At 30.5% G+C, this 16249-nt stretch overlaps 1 protein-coding gene across 1 annotated transcript; it reads left to right on the top strand.

Annotated features, from left to right (window-relative positions):
* Nucleotides 1–1924: 1924 nt before the first annotated feature.
* LOC100805887 (uncharacterized) lies at nt 1925–6614 on the top strand. Its single transcript, XM_003517817.5, has 7 exons — nt 1925–2411; nt 3522–3662; nt 3763–4128; nt 4383–4625; nt 5117–5209; nt 5732–5932; nt 6017–6614. The coding sequence occupies exons 1-7, from the start codon at nt 2112–2114 to the stop codon at nt 6227–6229; spliced, it is 1557 nt and encodes a 518-aa protein (XP_003517865.1). The 5' UTR covers nt 1925–2111; the 3' UTR covers nt 6230–6614.
* Nucleotides 6615–16249: the final 9635 nt, after the last annotated feature.

Below are 16249 nucleotides of genomic sequence, written 5' to 3'. Positions count from 1 at the left end.
AAACAAGTAATGCAGAGCAATCTTACCATTTTGTAAAAATTAAAGCAATCAATTAAAGATAGTTAAACAATATTTATTAATTCAATTTTCAGATTAACAGGTTGGTATGCTCTATTATTTGGAACTATGCGTCTTAGACTCTTACTCATAAAATCATGTCAACTTGGTTAAAGACGTAATGTTTGTCTGGTTCCAAGTCTCAGATGCACGTACTCCACGTTAATTTGTACAAAAAATGCAAATATAACTACTGTAGTTTCATAGTGATTTCTTTTTTAGAAAAACTATTGTATTTTCATAGTGATGCACGTCAAGATTGGCTGAAATGGTATTAAAAAAAGCTTGAACTCGAAGCTTCTACTTTAACTCGAAAAACTGCATATGTATTATTATGCGTAAACAAATTAACACACTAGACCATTTTAATATCCCCATGTGTTTGCTATATTGAAGCACTTTTTTTCAATGAAGGAAGCTTCTCTATATGTGGCAATATATAGATGAGCTGGTTGTGGGATAGATTAAGCACACTTTATTTAATGAAACAAGCTAATATGGCTCAAATGAGACACTGACCACTGTCTGCTGGATTCTTCCTTTCATTCCATATCAAATCTATATGTTTATGCTTTTAAAATATGGTCACTATCAATCTTTTTATTATCATGAGCAGCTAATTACATAATTTAAATTTGTAATTGATGTCTAAAGAAATGATCGATTTGTTAAGGAGGACAGTTTAAAGTAGTTTAAGTGTGTTTATTTTTAAGAACAAAAAGCTGTTTATTAAAAAGCTTGTATATTTGGTGAAATTATCAAAGTGATATTCTTTTTTTCTACATAAAAGAACTTTTTTTATTTATCATAATCATAATTTTTGAGATTACAATTTGAAATATTATATAATTTTTTTGCTATTTTTTTTTATCTCTCTTTGTCCTAATAATCTATTGATCATTTTCAATAGAAAGCTAACTATTAAAATATTTATATATTTTTAATTTAATAAAAAAGTAATATGTTTAGATGATTCATATATCTTTAAATTATTTTTTATGTAACATAAATGTAAATATTTATTACAATATTTTTTTCACAAAACTAATTTAATTACACACTAAATCAATGGACGAAAGTCTTTACCCATACCCATCATTTTATGTACTGAATCCAAACAATTGTTGACATGTATTTTTGTGAGGCTTTCTGCTAAAAGTTATTTCTATGCACCTATGGTTTTTCCTTTTGGCTCCATTTGTTTAAGGGAATGTATTAGTTATTTGTTTTATTTATAGATTTTTACAATAATACGTTATTTATATTTTTATAATTAAGACTAAAAAACATTCAATTTATTTTTACATAAATGACATGTAATAATAATATTTAAATAAAAGATAAAAGAGGAAAAATTAGAAATCAAAATACATTATGAGAAAATAGGTTATGCATGCTGATACTATAAAACAGTTTTACATCAATGTAATCAAAGTTTATCATATTTAATAATAAATTTGTAAACTTTTTATAATAATTATTTTAAAAATTATGAGTACGTGCATTAACAATGATAAGTTATTATTTTATGATTATTATAGAAGAATATGATGGATATAAATTATTATGATTTTTTTTAAGTAAATGAGTGCGAATGTAACTAGTACTTGTACTTGTAGAACGGCACTAGTGGTCTAATGCAGTGCATCAGCGGTTGAAGGAGGAAAGAGGAAAATTCAAGAAATCATTGCATTTGTTTTATTTTATTTTTCCTTAATTTTTTATTCATAAAAAGAAATAAATTTTAATTAATTTAAAATTGATTAAAAAAATAAGTAAAATATAATTAAAAAATTATTCATTTTAATAATAAAATTCAAATCCTATAGAAAATATAATAAAATTTTAACTTTAAGACATTCATATTCTATTCTATGTAAATAATTTCATTTCATTTGAGTTAATAAGATGTCCGTAGTGAAGTGTTCCCATTATCATCCGGTGCATTCCACGTGTGTCCGTGAGTCCCCACCGGCGCCGTAACCACTCTCCGCCGTGGCCTCCACCATTAATGGACCAAATCCCCTAAACATCCTTCTCCCAATTCCGAATCCATGGCTCGCTCTTCTCTCCACGCGCTCTCCACCATTCTCTTCCTACTACGCTTGTTGTTATCTCCTTCCACACACGCCCTTAAACTCCCCTTCCGAGTCAACGATGTTCTCCCCGTTCTCCCCCACGGAATCTCCTGGCCCCTCCTCAACAACCTCCACAGCGCCGTCGACTTGCTCCCTTCCTTCGTCGGCGCCGTCACGCCCGACAACGGTTCCCTTCAGTGGAAGGGCGCCTGCTTTTACGATAATCAAGCCTCCCTCGAGTTCACCGCCCCCGGCGGCGCCGTGCTCCATCTCAAGGTTTGAGTTTGTTGGTTTTAATGTGTTTAATTTCTATGCGCTGTTTAGTAAACAATTTTACTCTCTGACTGATAAGGAAATTATTATTAGGGTAGGATGACCGTGTTAGTTTTGATCTCAGTGCGTATAATTTTTTTAATTAGATTCAATGATTGGATGTCGTGATTGCTGTTGTTGATGTTTGAACCTGTCTAGTATAGTGTCTGTGACTGTGTTGGTCGGTGTTCAACTGTGTGTTGTTTGTGAAATTGAGACTATCGTTTCGTCATTCTGTGTGAAGTCTTTGTTTGTTTGTCTGTGAATGGAAAATGTGACATTCAGGATCGGGATTATTTTTTTTATTTTGTTTGAAAGACTGTGAAACGTTATTCTGTTCTGTTCTTGTTTCGTGGTGGATTCACTGACAGTATCATCAGTGGTTGGTTAAAGGATTTAATATTTCTAAAATGAGTAAAGGTAAAGTAAATAATCTTAGTATGTGTTTGGATATTAGTTCCGTCAAACGAAACGCATGTTCAACATTGATCCAACTCTCACATTGCTTCAGTGTAAAATCTTCATTCAACGCTAATGAAATAGGTTTCCGAACACACCGTCAGTCATTGATGACAAAATCAATGATTCATATTCAAACACATGCATGATTTGTTATGCATATGCACCTAAAATTGACAGTTGATTTTTGTTTTAATCAGTGACTGATATTAGTTACTTTATGCTCTAAAATAAAGATCTCACTTTAGAGGGGAGACGGATTGGTAGACATATGTATCACTCGCAACAAATGAGAGAAATTGGTAGTCAGGATAGTAGTTTAGAATAGGATGGATTTGGGTTCAAGTATCAGTTTAACTGCTATTACTTTGTGTTTGTGATGAATTCTTATTAGTGTAACTGCTGGTATCTGCATGACTTTTGTGTAACTGTAAATTCGGTACAAACATTTGTTTTCTTCACTCTCTTTCTGAGCAATACTTGATAGGTTGGTACTATTGGGTATTGGGTGCAGCTTTTGGTTGGATTGTTTGATGAGAAATTTAAGTATCTGTCCTTATTTGTCCCTTTCTGCTCCCTCTTTATAATGTGAATTTTAACATTGGCCTTTTACAGACAGAAGCTGCACACAGTTGGACCTGCATGGATCTGTATGTTTTTGCAACACCTTATAGGATTACATGGGACTACTATTTCTCTGCGCGAGAACATACTTTGCAGTTTGATTCATGGGAAGAGCCTGCAGAGTTGGAATATGTATTTTCCCTTTTCTTTTTTTTTGTTTTCTATTCTGTTTTAATTTTTTTTAATGTGGAGTAGCAACTTCGGCAAGGTAATATTCTTAATAAATTATCAGGTAAAGCTGCATGGGGTTTCTGTGTTTCTCATGCCATCTGGGATGCTGGGAACGCTCCTTTCTCTAGTTGATGTTTTGCCTCTATTCTCTAACACTGCATGGGGTCAGAATGCCAACTTAGATTTCCTAAAGAAACACATGGGAGCTACATTTGAGAAGCGCAATCAGCCTTGGCGTGCAACTATTGATCCTGCAGATGTTCATTCTGGAGATTTTTTAGCTGTGTCAAAGATCCGTGGTAGGTGGGGAGGTTTTGAGACACTAGAAAAGTGGGTAACTGGTGCATTTGCTGGTCATACAGCAGTTTGCTTGAAGGATGAAATTGGAAATTTATGGGTTGGTGAATCTGGGCATGAGAATGAAAAGGTATAAGATGTGGAAGATTTTACCTTGTCTGTGTACAGCACAACACTAACACACACAAACATATATTTATACATATTATAGATACGTCAAATTTCATTTTCTTGTTCATAACTTCATATTGTCATCCTGTTGAATAATGAATTTTGTAATTGATTTGTAGTTGCCAAGGATAGTGACTAACCTCCATTATGTTTTTATTGATTATATTTACATAAAACAGGGTTATGTTATGTTGATGGTATGTCTTTGTGCAGGGTGAAGAAATAATAGTGGTAATTCCCTGGCATGAATGGTGGACATTAGCTCTTAAAGATAATTCCAACCCACAGATAGCCTTGCTTCCCCTGCATCCAGAGCTGCGTGCAAGATTCAACTCGACTGCTGCATGGGAATATGCACGGAGCATGTCTGGCAAGCCATATGGTTATCATAATATGATATTCAGTTGGATTGACACAGTAGCTGACAACTATCCTCCACCTCTTGATGCTCACTTGGTATTAATCTTTTTCTTATTTGTATAACATTAACATATGTGATTGGACCAGCGTTTGTACTTAGAATATGCTTGTATTACGAGGAGGCTACTGTATTATTTTATACTAAGGGGGTAAGTGCCAACTGATTTTTAAGAAGAAAATTTGAATCTTGATTGGATTTGCACAGTCTGTGGAAGGAAAATTTAGTACTTAGGCCTTTCAGAAGCAACTTATTGTTAAGAGACACATAATGGAATGACCATGGGATGGAAGGAGTATTTAGACTTCAAGTATTAGGTGATGTTTTTCTTGCTGCTTTGGTGGTGATATATATATTTTTATTCTCTTTCTGTTACAAGAAAAGCTGTAATGCTGAACTTACCCTGCCTTTGCCCTTTGGTTCCCAAATACAAAAGAAACATCTACTTTATAGTTTTTTCCTATTAATATTGTAGGTTCTGGTTCCAAGAGCAATGGAAGTCTGTTTCTGAATGGCATGTTGTGTGCAGGTAATTTCTGTCATGTCTATGTGGACAAGAATGCAGCCAGCTTATGCTGCAAACATGTGGAATGAAGCGCTGAACAAGCGGTTAGGGACTGAGGTATATCTTGATGTTGGTCTACAGTAGATGTGCTTACATGAATATACTGTCCTATGACTTCTTTTACTCTTTATGTGTAATATTTCACGGTCAAAACAAGAAGTGGGCGTCTCATGTACTTTGAGATTTAGCTTTCTAATGACCAAATATTCTGGTGCTATTCTGTACTTTTTAATATTCATGGCAAGACAAACTACAAAAGATTCAAGACAGAAATTCCATTCTACAACGCAAAATTGGTTTATGAGGACTTGGGGAAAAGCTTGATTTTGTTTCAAAATGGAAGTGCTTTAGTCAAATGTGAATTTTTTTCTTTGTTAGGCTTAATTTTTAGCCGTATATCTATATGATATATACAATATTCTAGCTTTTATACAATTTTCAATGTTTTTGTATTGCTTTCACCCAGCATCATATGTTTAAATAGTTTCTCATTAGTCATTACAAAATCGATTGAATACATTTACGAAGCACTGCTGATTATTTTTTTGTTATTGAGATCTCTTTTATTTGGGCTTTCAGGATTTGGATTTGCACGACATTCTAATTGAGACTGAGAAGCGTGGGATAGCTTTTGATCAATTACTTACAATTCCTGAACAAGATGAATGGGTATACAGTGATGGGAAATCAACAACATGTGTTGCCTTTATTCTTTCAATGTATAAAGCGGCTGGAATATTCGGCCCTATTTCTAGCTCCATTCAAGTAACTGAATTCACAGTAAGCCAAGCTTCCTTAGTGCTTATAACCAACCTCTGATAGTTATAATTGCTTTTTCTTATGTTTCTATGTCGTTATCTGCAGATTCGTGATGCATACATGCTTAGGATTTTTGAGGATAACCAAACACGTCTACCAAGATGGTGCAACAATGAGAACGATCGGCTTCCATTCTGCCAGATTCTTGGTGAATATAGGATGGAATTGCCTGGCTATAACACCTTGGATCCATATGCCAATATGAACGAGCACTGTCCTTCCCTTCCTCCAACTTATGATAGGCCATTGAAATGTTAGATACGTCTCTTCTCCGGCATTACCATTTTCTGATTTGTCTGTTATCCGTGATCTCATGGCACCTAATAGTTTGCTGTTGTGGAATTGTCTACAAACCGAGGGAGAAAGTGCAGTACGGAACTTCACCTTAGCCTTCTCAAGTTGACTAAGGGGCATTGTATATAAGAAATTTATATTGGTGGGATAGTGTGATGTTTTATTGACTTAAATTATCAATTATAAGAGGATAATTACCTATGCTTCGTGATGATTTATGTTCTACTATCTCAATGAAGGAAACATGTCAGTAAAGATCATTGTAATTATGGCTTGAAATCTTCGTTCTGAATTGGAGTTGGAGAGACCTTTTGTATTCACTGTTTGGAAATAAAATTTGATTATCGCATATGATTTGGTAAAACAAAATAACAAGATGTTCAGGAGATTCATGCCACCTTGATAGCATGAGGCCTTGCTGACATCACAAAGCTTTAAGAACTAAATGAATTATGTGTCTTGAAATGCTTCCAATGAATTATACAACATTATACATGAACTATGCCACATCTTACAAAAACATGAATTATAGCGCATGTTAGTTATGGAAGGAACATAAAACACTAAACTTTCCTGTTTTGTACGTAAGTTGATAGACATATGGCATTGTTGAGTTATAACTCTTTTTAATATTATATTAGATCATTTAAATTAAAACTACTATTGTAGATAATTACTATAACCATTTTATTTTACCCTACTCCTATTTCTATTATAACATATTTTTGTCTTTGTTTCTAAAATTAAAAATTAATATATGAAAATTAAATAAAACTTTAAAGCAAAATAATTTAAATAATAGTAAAATTAATGTCGGGGACGCTGCATCGTAGCAGCGAGAGTTGCTGAATAGTTTCGTTGTTAAGGTTACCAGTAATTTGAAGATTGAAATATTGATGGTAGGTCTTGATGGCTGATATTGTTTGTTGGTCAAGAGAATCGTTGAATGGTGCAGAGGATTCATTGTTAATGTAGCCGTAATTGGAGAAGTAGTCTTTGATGAGAGATAAGCCTTTGATTTGCCTTAGTGATGCGTTTGAATGTAATTGTAGGGGAAACTTTTGTTCAATGTTGTCCATGTGAATAAACTTTTCGTAGTTGGAGAATCGTTGATTATAGGAATAAAGTTTTTTGGTGGGAAACTATATATATATATATATATATATATATATATATATATATATTGATTCATAGTTGTTGTCAGCAGGTAAAGAGTTGTTATAATGATTCTCTCATAGATGGATGTAGGATACTGGACATTAAGATCGGGTTTCTTTGGTAAAATGTTATATGTTATCTTACACAGAAAGAGAAAAAATATAAGTATAATAGGATTTATGATATGATATAAAAAAAGAGATTAAAAAAAATAAGAGATGTTATTGGTACGGTATTTAAAATGAATATGGATGTCCCATTTAATACATTTATTCCGTTCTTAATTAGTTTTCCTTCCAATTACTTGTTGCTTCTATGAAATTTCAATAATTAATTGTGGAAACAAGACATTGGCCGTAAAGTATCACGAGTCAATTAGGTGAGAGACTTGCAACTTCCCAGTTAATACTTGCAACTTCCCAAGTCTTCGCAAAACACGTCTTCTCTACTTTTTAATCTTATCACTTTATCATAGCATTGCATTTCCATTACTGAACCATAAAAGCACTCTTGCATTTTCATTTTGTGAGTTAGAGTTGAACTTAGAAGATGCTATCCTTGAAATTGTACTTCAAAAGTTAAGCTCTCTCGTTGGGAAAGAGCTAGTAAACGGCGTCGTTTAATGGGGTCAACATTAAGATTCCGTTTGTGGATCTTAACGCAAGATGGTAACTAGGGATTCACTACCTCTATGGTACCTAACTATATGTTCCTCAAAGAGCATAAGTAATTTCTTTTAGATCAGCAAATTAAAGAGCATGCATAATGATAAACCAAGTGATACAACTATATAGATGCATGAGGGACGCATAATAAATGAAGAAATTAATTAGCCCATGTGGCCGATTTGTCGGTTGTGATGGCATTGGTTATGATGAACTATGGTTAAAAAATTGCTTAGACAAGGCCCCACAAGCTTCTGATGAGGAAAAGGCAGAATTTCCAAAAATTGAGATATTTGATGAAGAATTTCTAGGGTGGTGCCAACAGTGGAAGGGGGTCCTTGTGGTCAAACTTTTGGGGGAAAGGATGAGCTTTCATATCATAGAAGAATTGTCAGTAACAAGATTTCATCTTAAAATTAATTAACATTAAATAAAATTGTTCAATAGATATATATATAAGTTACACTCTAAAAAATAAGACAACCAATATGAAATTTAGGTATTTTATTAATATTTTTAATAAGTCAAGATATTTTATTAATAAATTGTCTCCAATTGTATAGCACAAGGTATGCCAAAGGTGAGACATAGAGTTTGATAAAAATAAACATAAAAACTAAACCGGACACATTTGCATAAAAAAGATAAGAGCTAGCACCCACCCCAGAAGATAAACCTGAAACTTTCTAGCTTTGAAATTAACATGAAAAAGCACACCTATTATATTATAAGATACTTAGAGAGAGAAAAAAGAAAAAAAATATAAGTATTATAAAATTTATAATATGATAAGAAGAAAAATAAAAATAAAAATATTGATAAAATATATAAAATAAATGAACATTTACATATAATTACTCTTGAAGCATTAGCATGGCATACCGATAGTCCTCCAACCACATAATCCAATTTGAGTACCCCTTATTGTCCACCCACATACATGCCTGACCGCAACTCCCATTGATCAGTATTCCCCTTTAGCCTTGTACCACGCCACACAAAAAATAAAAATCCACGTGTACTAAATGATACATATGATAAACATGCAAAGCCAAAAACAAACACATTTGGGATATTTTAGACCAAATCATCGAACTGCAAATGAATTAATTGTAAATGGAGAAAATAATAGTTTACACATAAATGCCATATTATAACATTATTTTTTAATATAAATAAATATAAATATTAGTTATATATATATATATATATATATATATATATATATATATATATATATATTAATCTTTGTATTGTTTTCTAAAATGAACAGATAAGTAGAAATGACAATTGGCTGATTAAAAAAATGACAAAGTAACATGACATATTAAAGAATCGAAGTAAAAATCTTTTATTGAAAATTATTATTAATGCACTTTTTTCATGATTTTCAATACATCCCAAGGTAACTAATTTTTAATAAATGTTTTTTTCTCATTAATTTAATAAGAATACTAGGGTGTTAGCAATATTCAAAAATAGTAACTGTTGATTGAAGGTTTCAACATCTTAGAATTACGTTTTGGTTTTGATTGTTTTAAATGTCAAAACATGTTTTATGGGTGTGACATAGTATTTTGGTTTTGATTGTTTTACATGTCAAAACACTTTTTATGGATGTGACATAGTATTAATTGTTTTAGAATTAGGCATATGTGATTAGAACTAATAATTGATTTAGTTCATGTTTGGTTTGATTGATCACCAGATTAATCAATTTAGTTGTCTTTGAATTTTAGAATTCTATTGAACAATTAATACTTCGTAATTGATTACAATTTGTGTGTAACCGATTACACAAGACAATATTGATTCAAGAGACTTATTTCTAATGGAGCCAAACTTTTCGATTTAATCGATTATAGGTTTCTAATAATCGATTATAATATTTGTTCTTTTAGAAGAAAGACTTTGTAATGTCGATTTAATTAATCGATTACAGATTTTTCATAATCAATTACATTGCTTCCAAAATTTCATTGATGGCTCTGTAAGATCAATTTAATGGATTACAAGAAATTATAATCGATTAATTTGTTCTTCATTGATAATCCTCGTTTGATAAGAATAGTTTAATCAATTACAAACTAGTTTTAATTAATGAAAGTTTATTTAATAAAACCTTTATAAATAATTGACCCACCATTGAGTCCTTAAGCTTTCAAGTCATTTTCTAACATTGAGACTCATTGAAAAAAGGGTTTTCGTGCTAAAGTGATGGTGATCAACAAGATTCACATCTTTGATTAGAAATATTGAAGACAAGACTATGGCTTGCATGTGTTCAACCATGCATGTGCTAAATTGATTTGAATCCTCGTGATTTAGTGATCTCTTTCCTTTTACTCTCTTTTTGATTAGTAATTGATTTCTGAAAAAGGATTTTTTAGGAACTTGTTGTGGGGTAGGGTTTGTTTTTCACTCACATTGTTGTAGGGTGCAACGATGGGTTGAATTTTTGGCTTGTGTGTGAATATGGTTGTAACTAAAAGAAATTTTAGTGGAAAGGTTTGACTAGGATTATCAAGTCTAATTGAATGTAGGTAAAAAATGACTAAACCAGTATAAATTGTTTCTGTAATATATCTTTCTATCTTAAACTCCATTGATGTTGTGTGAACTATGTGCAATTAAATATTTGTTCAATTGATTTTGCATCATAAAATTAAAATAGGTTTTTCAAGGGTCTTTTCATCTTATAACTTTGATTTACGGATTCCATTTGGTTAACAAACGATCCAATCTAAGAGGATGTGCAAAAGGGTTTTGAAAAATGTCAAAGATTTTAAGAATATTTATTTACTCCTCATCTAAATAATTCTGCGTGAACCAACAATAATTAATGTTAAATTTTGTTTTTTCTTTCAAAACAAAGGTATAATTAATTAGAATAATGTGAATTAATATTGTGTTGAACTTTTAAAATAATAAATAATAAAATATGATATTTTGTTCAACAGTAACACTTGGAAAATAGCTGTAGTATTTCAATTAAGAGAAATCGTAAAATGTCCACCATATTTGGGATGGGTTTGGGTTGGTGGGAGGAAGAAATGGAGAGAAAAATTATAGATATGGTATATAATATGATGAAAAATGTAGAGATAAAGAATAAGAGATAAAAATATGGGGGGGGGGGGGTGTTAAAAATGAGTAATAACTAATAAGAGAATGAGATGTATGTATGTTTACAAGGACTTCAACTAATAATTAGATAGCAGTACTCATCATGATATATATGATTCATGAGTGTCACAAACACATCTATGCACATGTTAATGAATCATGCTTGTTTTCTTAGTCTTTTGAAAATGATTTTGAAAATCATGGTTTGGTGACCAAAATTATCATGCAGGTATATTTATATCTTTATGCTATTGGGATGCTTTTGTTGGGAGGAGCATTAGCATGCTATGGTGAGCAACCGCTATTCTATTTTTCCATTCTAAGTTTTAGTAGATTTGAATTTAATTCATTTCTTTTGCTTAAATGGATGTACTGCTTTGTTTGTCTTGTGTGTGGAAATGCATCAGTGTTGAGCAATGCACAAACAAGGGAGCGAAATTGCACAAAAGGAATGAAGTTGATGACTTCAATCAACCATTTTAATTTAAATTTCACTAAAATTAGGATTCTACACTAACTTCTGGAAGGGATTAAAGACCAACAAATTAAGATTCAATTGTATATGAACAAAGTTGAACATATCAACAAAATATCAAATTAAAAAAACAACCAATATATCAATATAAATATAGTTTACTAATAAAACACCATACGAACATCAACCAGAGCTTCAATAAGAAATAGCCACTGACCCGTTTGCAGCCCACTCAAAAATGCATCAGCTTCTTCATCAACAAGTCATCGATGACATGCGCGTGTCTTCCCTGCAACCACAATTACCAAACATCACCATTAAAAGAAATTACATGGAACCCGCGACCTTTCTTCAACAGTACACGAACCAGTTAACCTAAAACAAGGTTAAAATAAGCTTAACCTAACAAAGTTAGTAACTGACTAACCAATCTCTGTCTTCACGAAACTTCGAGCCGAGAAGTTGGAGCGATGAAGTCGAAGAGGTGAGGTCAATGTCAAAGAAAGGAGCTTCAATGAAAGAAGGGGTAGGGCTTCAATGTCAAAGAGTTGAGGTCAATGTCAAAGAAAGGAGCAAGGTGAAAGGTCTAGGGTTCAAAGCAAGGAGAAACGAAGGAGCATGGTGCAAGGTGAACAAACACGCGAGGGTTCAAACGAAGGAGCAAGCAGAAAGGTCTAGGCTAGGGTTCAAAGCAAGGAGAAAGGTAGCAGAAAGGTACAGGTTCAAACGAAGGAGCAATTGCAAGCAGTTTGGCTTTTTTATTTTAAGAATTACGACGGTTTTTTTTTTCTAAATACCGGCATAAATTTTTTAAAACATAACATTCTAAGGCGGTTTTCAATAACCGCCTTAGAAAGTGCGTCGTAAAATGCAATTTGTTACACAATAATTACAAAAATGTCACCGCACCACTTTCTAAAGTGATTCCTCAAATAACCGTCGTAAATCACATGTCTTAAAAAACCATTTTTCTAGTAGTGACATATGGATCGGAACATATCTTGTATGAGTGTGAAAATTAGTTAATTTTTGTCATACAACCATTCATTTTTATTTTCTTTCTATGATCACACCATGAGAGACATTCTATATCGATTATTTTGATTTTTTGACATCGGTTCTACAGTCAATTTCCAATAATAATGACATAACCTGAAGAAGTTGATAATACTAGTTGTTTATGTCCAAATAACAAGTGTTGTCATGTGGTTGTGAGTAACATGTTGAGGTTCATAATACTGGTTTAACTACCCTTGAGTTTTATGAAATTACACACACTTTTCAACTTTTGTCTACTCATACATTAATCTCGTTTAATTTTTGAAAAATATAATCTGACACTTTTTTTATACAGTACACTAATCTTCTTTAATTGTTAAAAAAATATTACATCATGATCCCATATAAAAGAGGTTATTATAATCACCGGTGGATCCATATGGAGGCTAATGGGAACGGTTGTCCCCACAAAATAATTTTTTTTACTTGAATATATTAAATAAATATGTTTTTCTCCATAAAAAACAAATCTTGTTTCCACATGATTTTTTAATAAGACACGAATGTAAATAGTTGTATAAGATAATTGTTTTTACTTGAATATATTAAATTTTATCATTTTTAATTTGTTATTACCTTTTTAAAAAAGTTTATATGATTTTTGTTTGACAAAATATTAGGTTATTTTTTGCTCTGACTAAAAAAATTTCTGAATCCACCATTGGTTGTAAATGTTTTAAAAAATAAATAGAAAGAAATTGTATAATTTTATGAAATTTCAAGAGTAATTAGTGTATTTTACTTTAACCTTAATACTAATAATGTTTCTTAACCTTATGAAAGGATAAACTTCTCTTGATTTGACCCTTTTACTATAATATTTTGGTGAATTCAAGATATACTCTTGCTATTTGGATCCATTTAAAAAAATGGTACTTTTATTATAATTAAAAGAAAAAAAAAATGACATGGGCCATGCATGAATGCTTGCTTAAGGTATAATGTTAAATGAGAGGAAAAACCATGCTTCCTCTTTGTATAAGAAATAAAGTTTTCAAATTGCTAATTTTGACCATTTGGCACTACCGAAATGTATCCCCATCGAACATTCTGATTTCTAATTCCTAACGGACGTAAGACATGATGCTTGTAGCAAAAGCATAAAGAAATTCTCGGCCACTTCAATTGACGACGTATATGATTCCACGTAATTTAGCAAATGATAGGATCACAAAAATATTAAATTATTTGGAGTATTAAATTATTGTAAAATGAAATATATATATACTTTTTGGTCTAGACTACACATATATTTTTTTATTAGAAATAAGTCTGTTTGAGTTAAATAAAACGATGAATAAATAAAATATACTTTAATTTAAATATATTATTATTATTATTATTATAGTGTTCCGAATCAATTGTTTTATATTTAATGACCTGATGTCATTGAAAGAATACCTGTTTTATTTATAGAAAATTGAAATGCACATGATCATGATGTCTGGCATATATGACTTTCCACCGCAAATACTATTGTAATTAAATTTATTTTAAGATGAAGGATGTACGTTGCAGAGGGAACAATATGGAGAATAAAATTATGGAAAAATTTCAAAGATGGTTGAAAAAAGAAAATTAAATCGAGAAAAATCTGAGAGTTTGAGTCTGTTCCTCGTCCATATTTTTAAAAATAATTCGTGATTTTCCTATACAGTTTTTTAAATATGATGTTATAATATGATTGGTTAAAAAGTAGTAACATGGGAAGGTATTCCTAATACCATGGGACATGATGTGAATGACATATTGGAGTTGTTATAAAAATAACACACCTAAAAAATTATTGTACAGGTTCAAAAGGTTTAAATATGTTGTAAGTTAGTATTTCTTTTTTCATTTTTATCATTTTATTTTTTTAATTTAAATATTTGTAAGTTGATGTTTTTTAATTTTAATTTTTATAAGATATTTTATTTATTTTTATTCCCGATAAGTTTATATTTTTTAATTTTAATTCTGGTAAGATTCTAATTTTTTATTTATAATCTCCATAAGTTAATACTTACATGAATTAAAATTGAAAAAAAATACAAACTTATAAATCTTATAAAACAGTTATTATTAACATGTATCTTTATCTTTATGGGCTCTAATATATTTTTATTGATAAATAAATAAAATTCATATAAAAATATCATATAATCATATTTATTTATGTCATCTTATATTTATAATTACTTCAACCAATAATTTTATCAAATAATAATAATTCAATATGTTATTTAATATTTATTAGTTTTCATGTTATCATTTAGTTTTTAAGCTTTGAAGTAGTTTTTCAATTATTTTTATCAAAATATTCTATCATGAATTAAAGAGAAAATTAATTAAAATTATATAAATTACACATAGAAACGTCATTAAACTTTCTTCCAATATAATCCCTCAACAACAACAAAGAAAAAGAGACACTCTTCCATATATCCACTGAGTCATGTTTGTTTATATATGAATTTTATATATCCTTTTGTTAACAATAATTGAACCATTAACAACCCATTTTTTTACATAATACAATGATCTTCTATCAAAAGTAATCCTATTCGAATAAGATGGAATCATTATATGAATACTAAAAAATGCTCATTGAATATTTAACATAAGTATATATTTAAAATTATAATTAATTAAATCAAAACAAGCTCGTGTTAGTTAATTTAAGTGTCCGATAGTTTAACTAGATTTAAAACTGAGAAATATTAATAGTACATTTTTTTTAATGATTCTATAGTTTTTAATAAATTTTAATTAATAATAAAATATTATTATAATAAATATGTCAGAAAATATGTGATTAGCAACTGTTGGTATTCTAAATATGTGATTAGCTTCTAGAACCATTGCTAAAGCACCCCTCGCCAACTGCAGTCAAAGATTGGTCTAGTGGGGCTGCCGCGTCGGTGTTGTTTTCTAATTTTTTGTTCGTTATGAGCTATTATGCAAATTAAATTGATATATTTTCTTTTATTTTCTTCAAGATGAGGTATAATTGACTATTGAAAATTAAATTAAAAGTAAAGACATTACATAAAATATATATAAATCAATTTTGAAACTTATGAAAATAAAAGTATTCACCAAATCTTCTAGAGACTGAACTAAAAGTTGAGGAAAATCAACAAAATACAACTCTACAACAAGATCAATATCGAATTAAATTACACTTGGCTTAGCCCGAATATTCGAGGTAAATTACATGTGAAATAAATTATTATTTTTCTTCTAAAAAAACCAGGTTAGTCGAATTTAAATATCTATTGAACTTAGAAAGACATGTTTAAATTAACCTATTTCAAAATTAAAAGACCTTTCATATTTCAACTTTTAAAATAAATTAATTCATAAATGATATTGAGAAAAAAAAACACAATATGATGGAGGCAACAAATTCTTCTCTCTTTTTTATTCATCTTTATTTTCTCCTATCGTTTTAATTAGAGAGTATCCTATACCTATACCCTTACGCTAAAATTAATTAATTTGTAGTATTACTTTAAC

This window comes from Glycine max, chromosome 1 (genome assembly GCF_000004515.6).
Source record: "Glycine max cultivar Williams 82 chromosome 1, Glycine_max_v4.0, whole genome shotgun sequence".
NCBI classification, from domain to species: Eukaryota; Viridiplantae; Streptophyta; class Magnoliopsida; order Fabales; family Fabaceae; genus Glycine; species Glycine max.
This window is presented reverse-complemented; position numbering and strand designations above follow the sequence as displayed.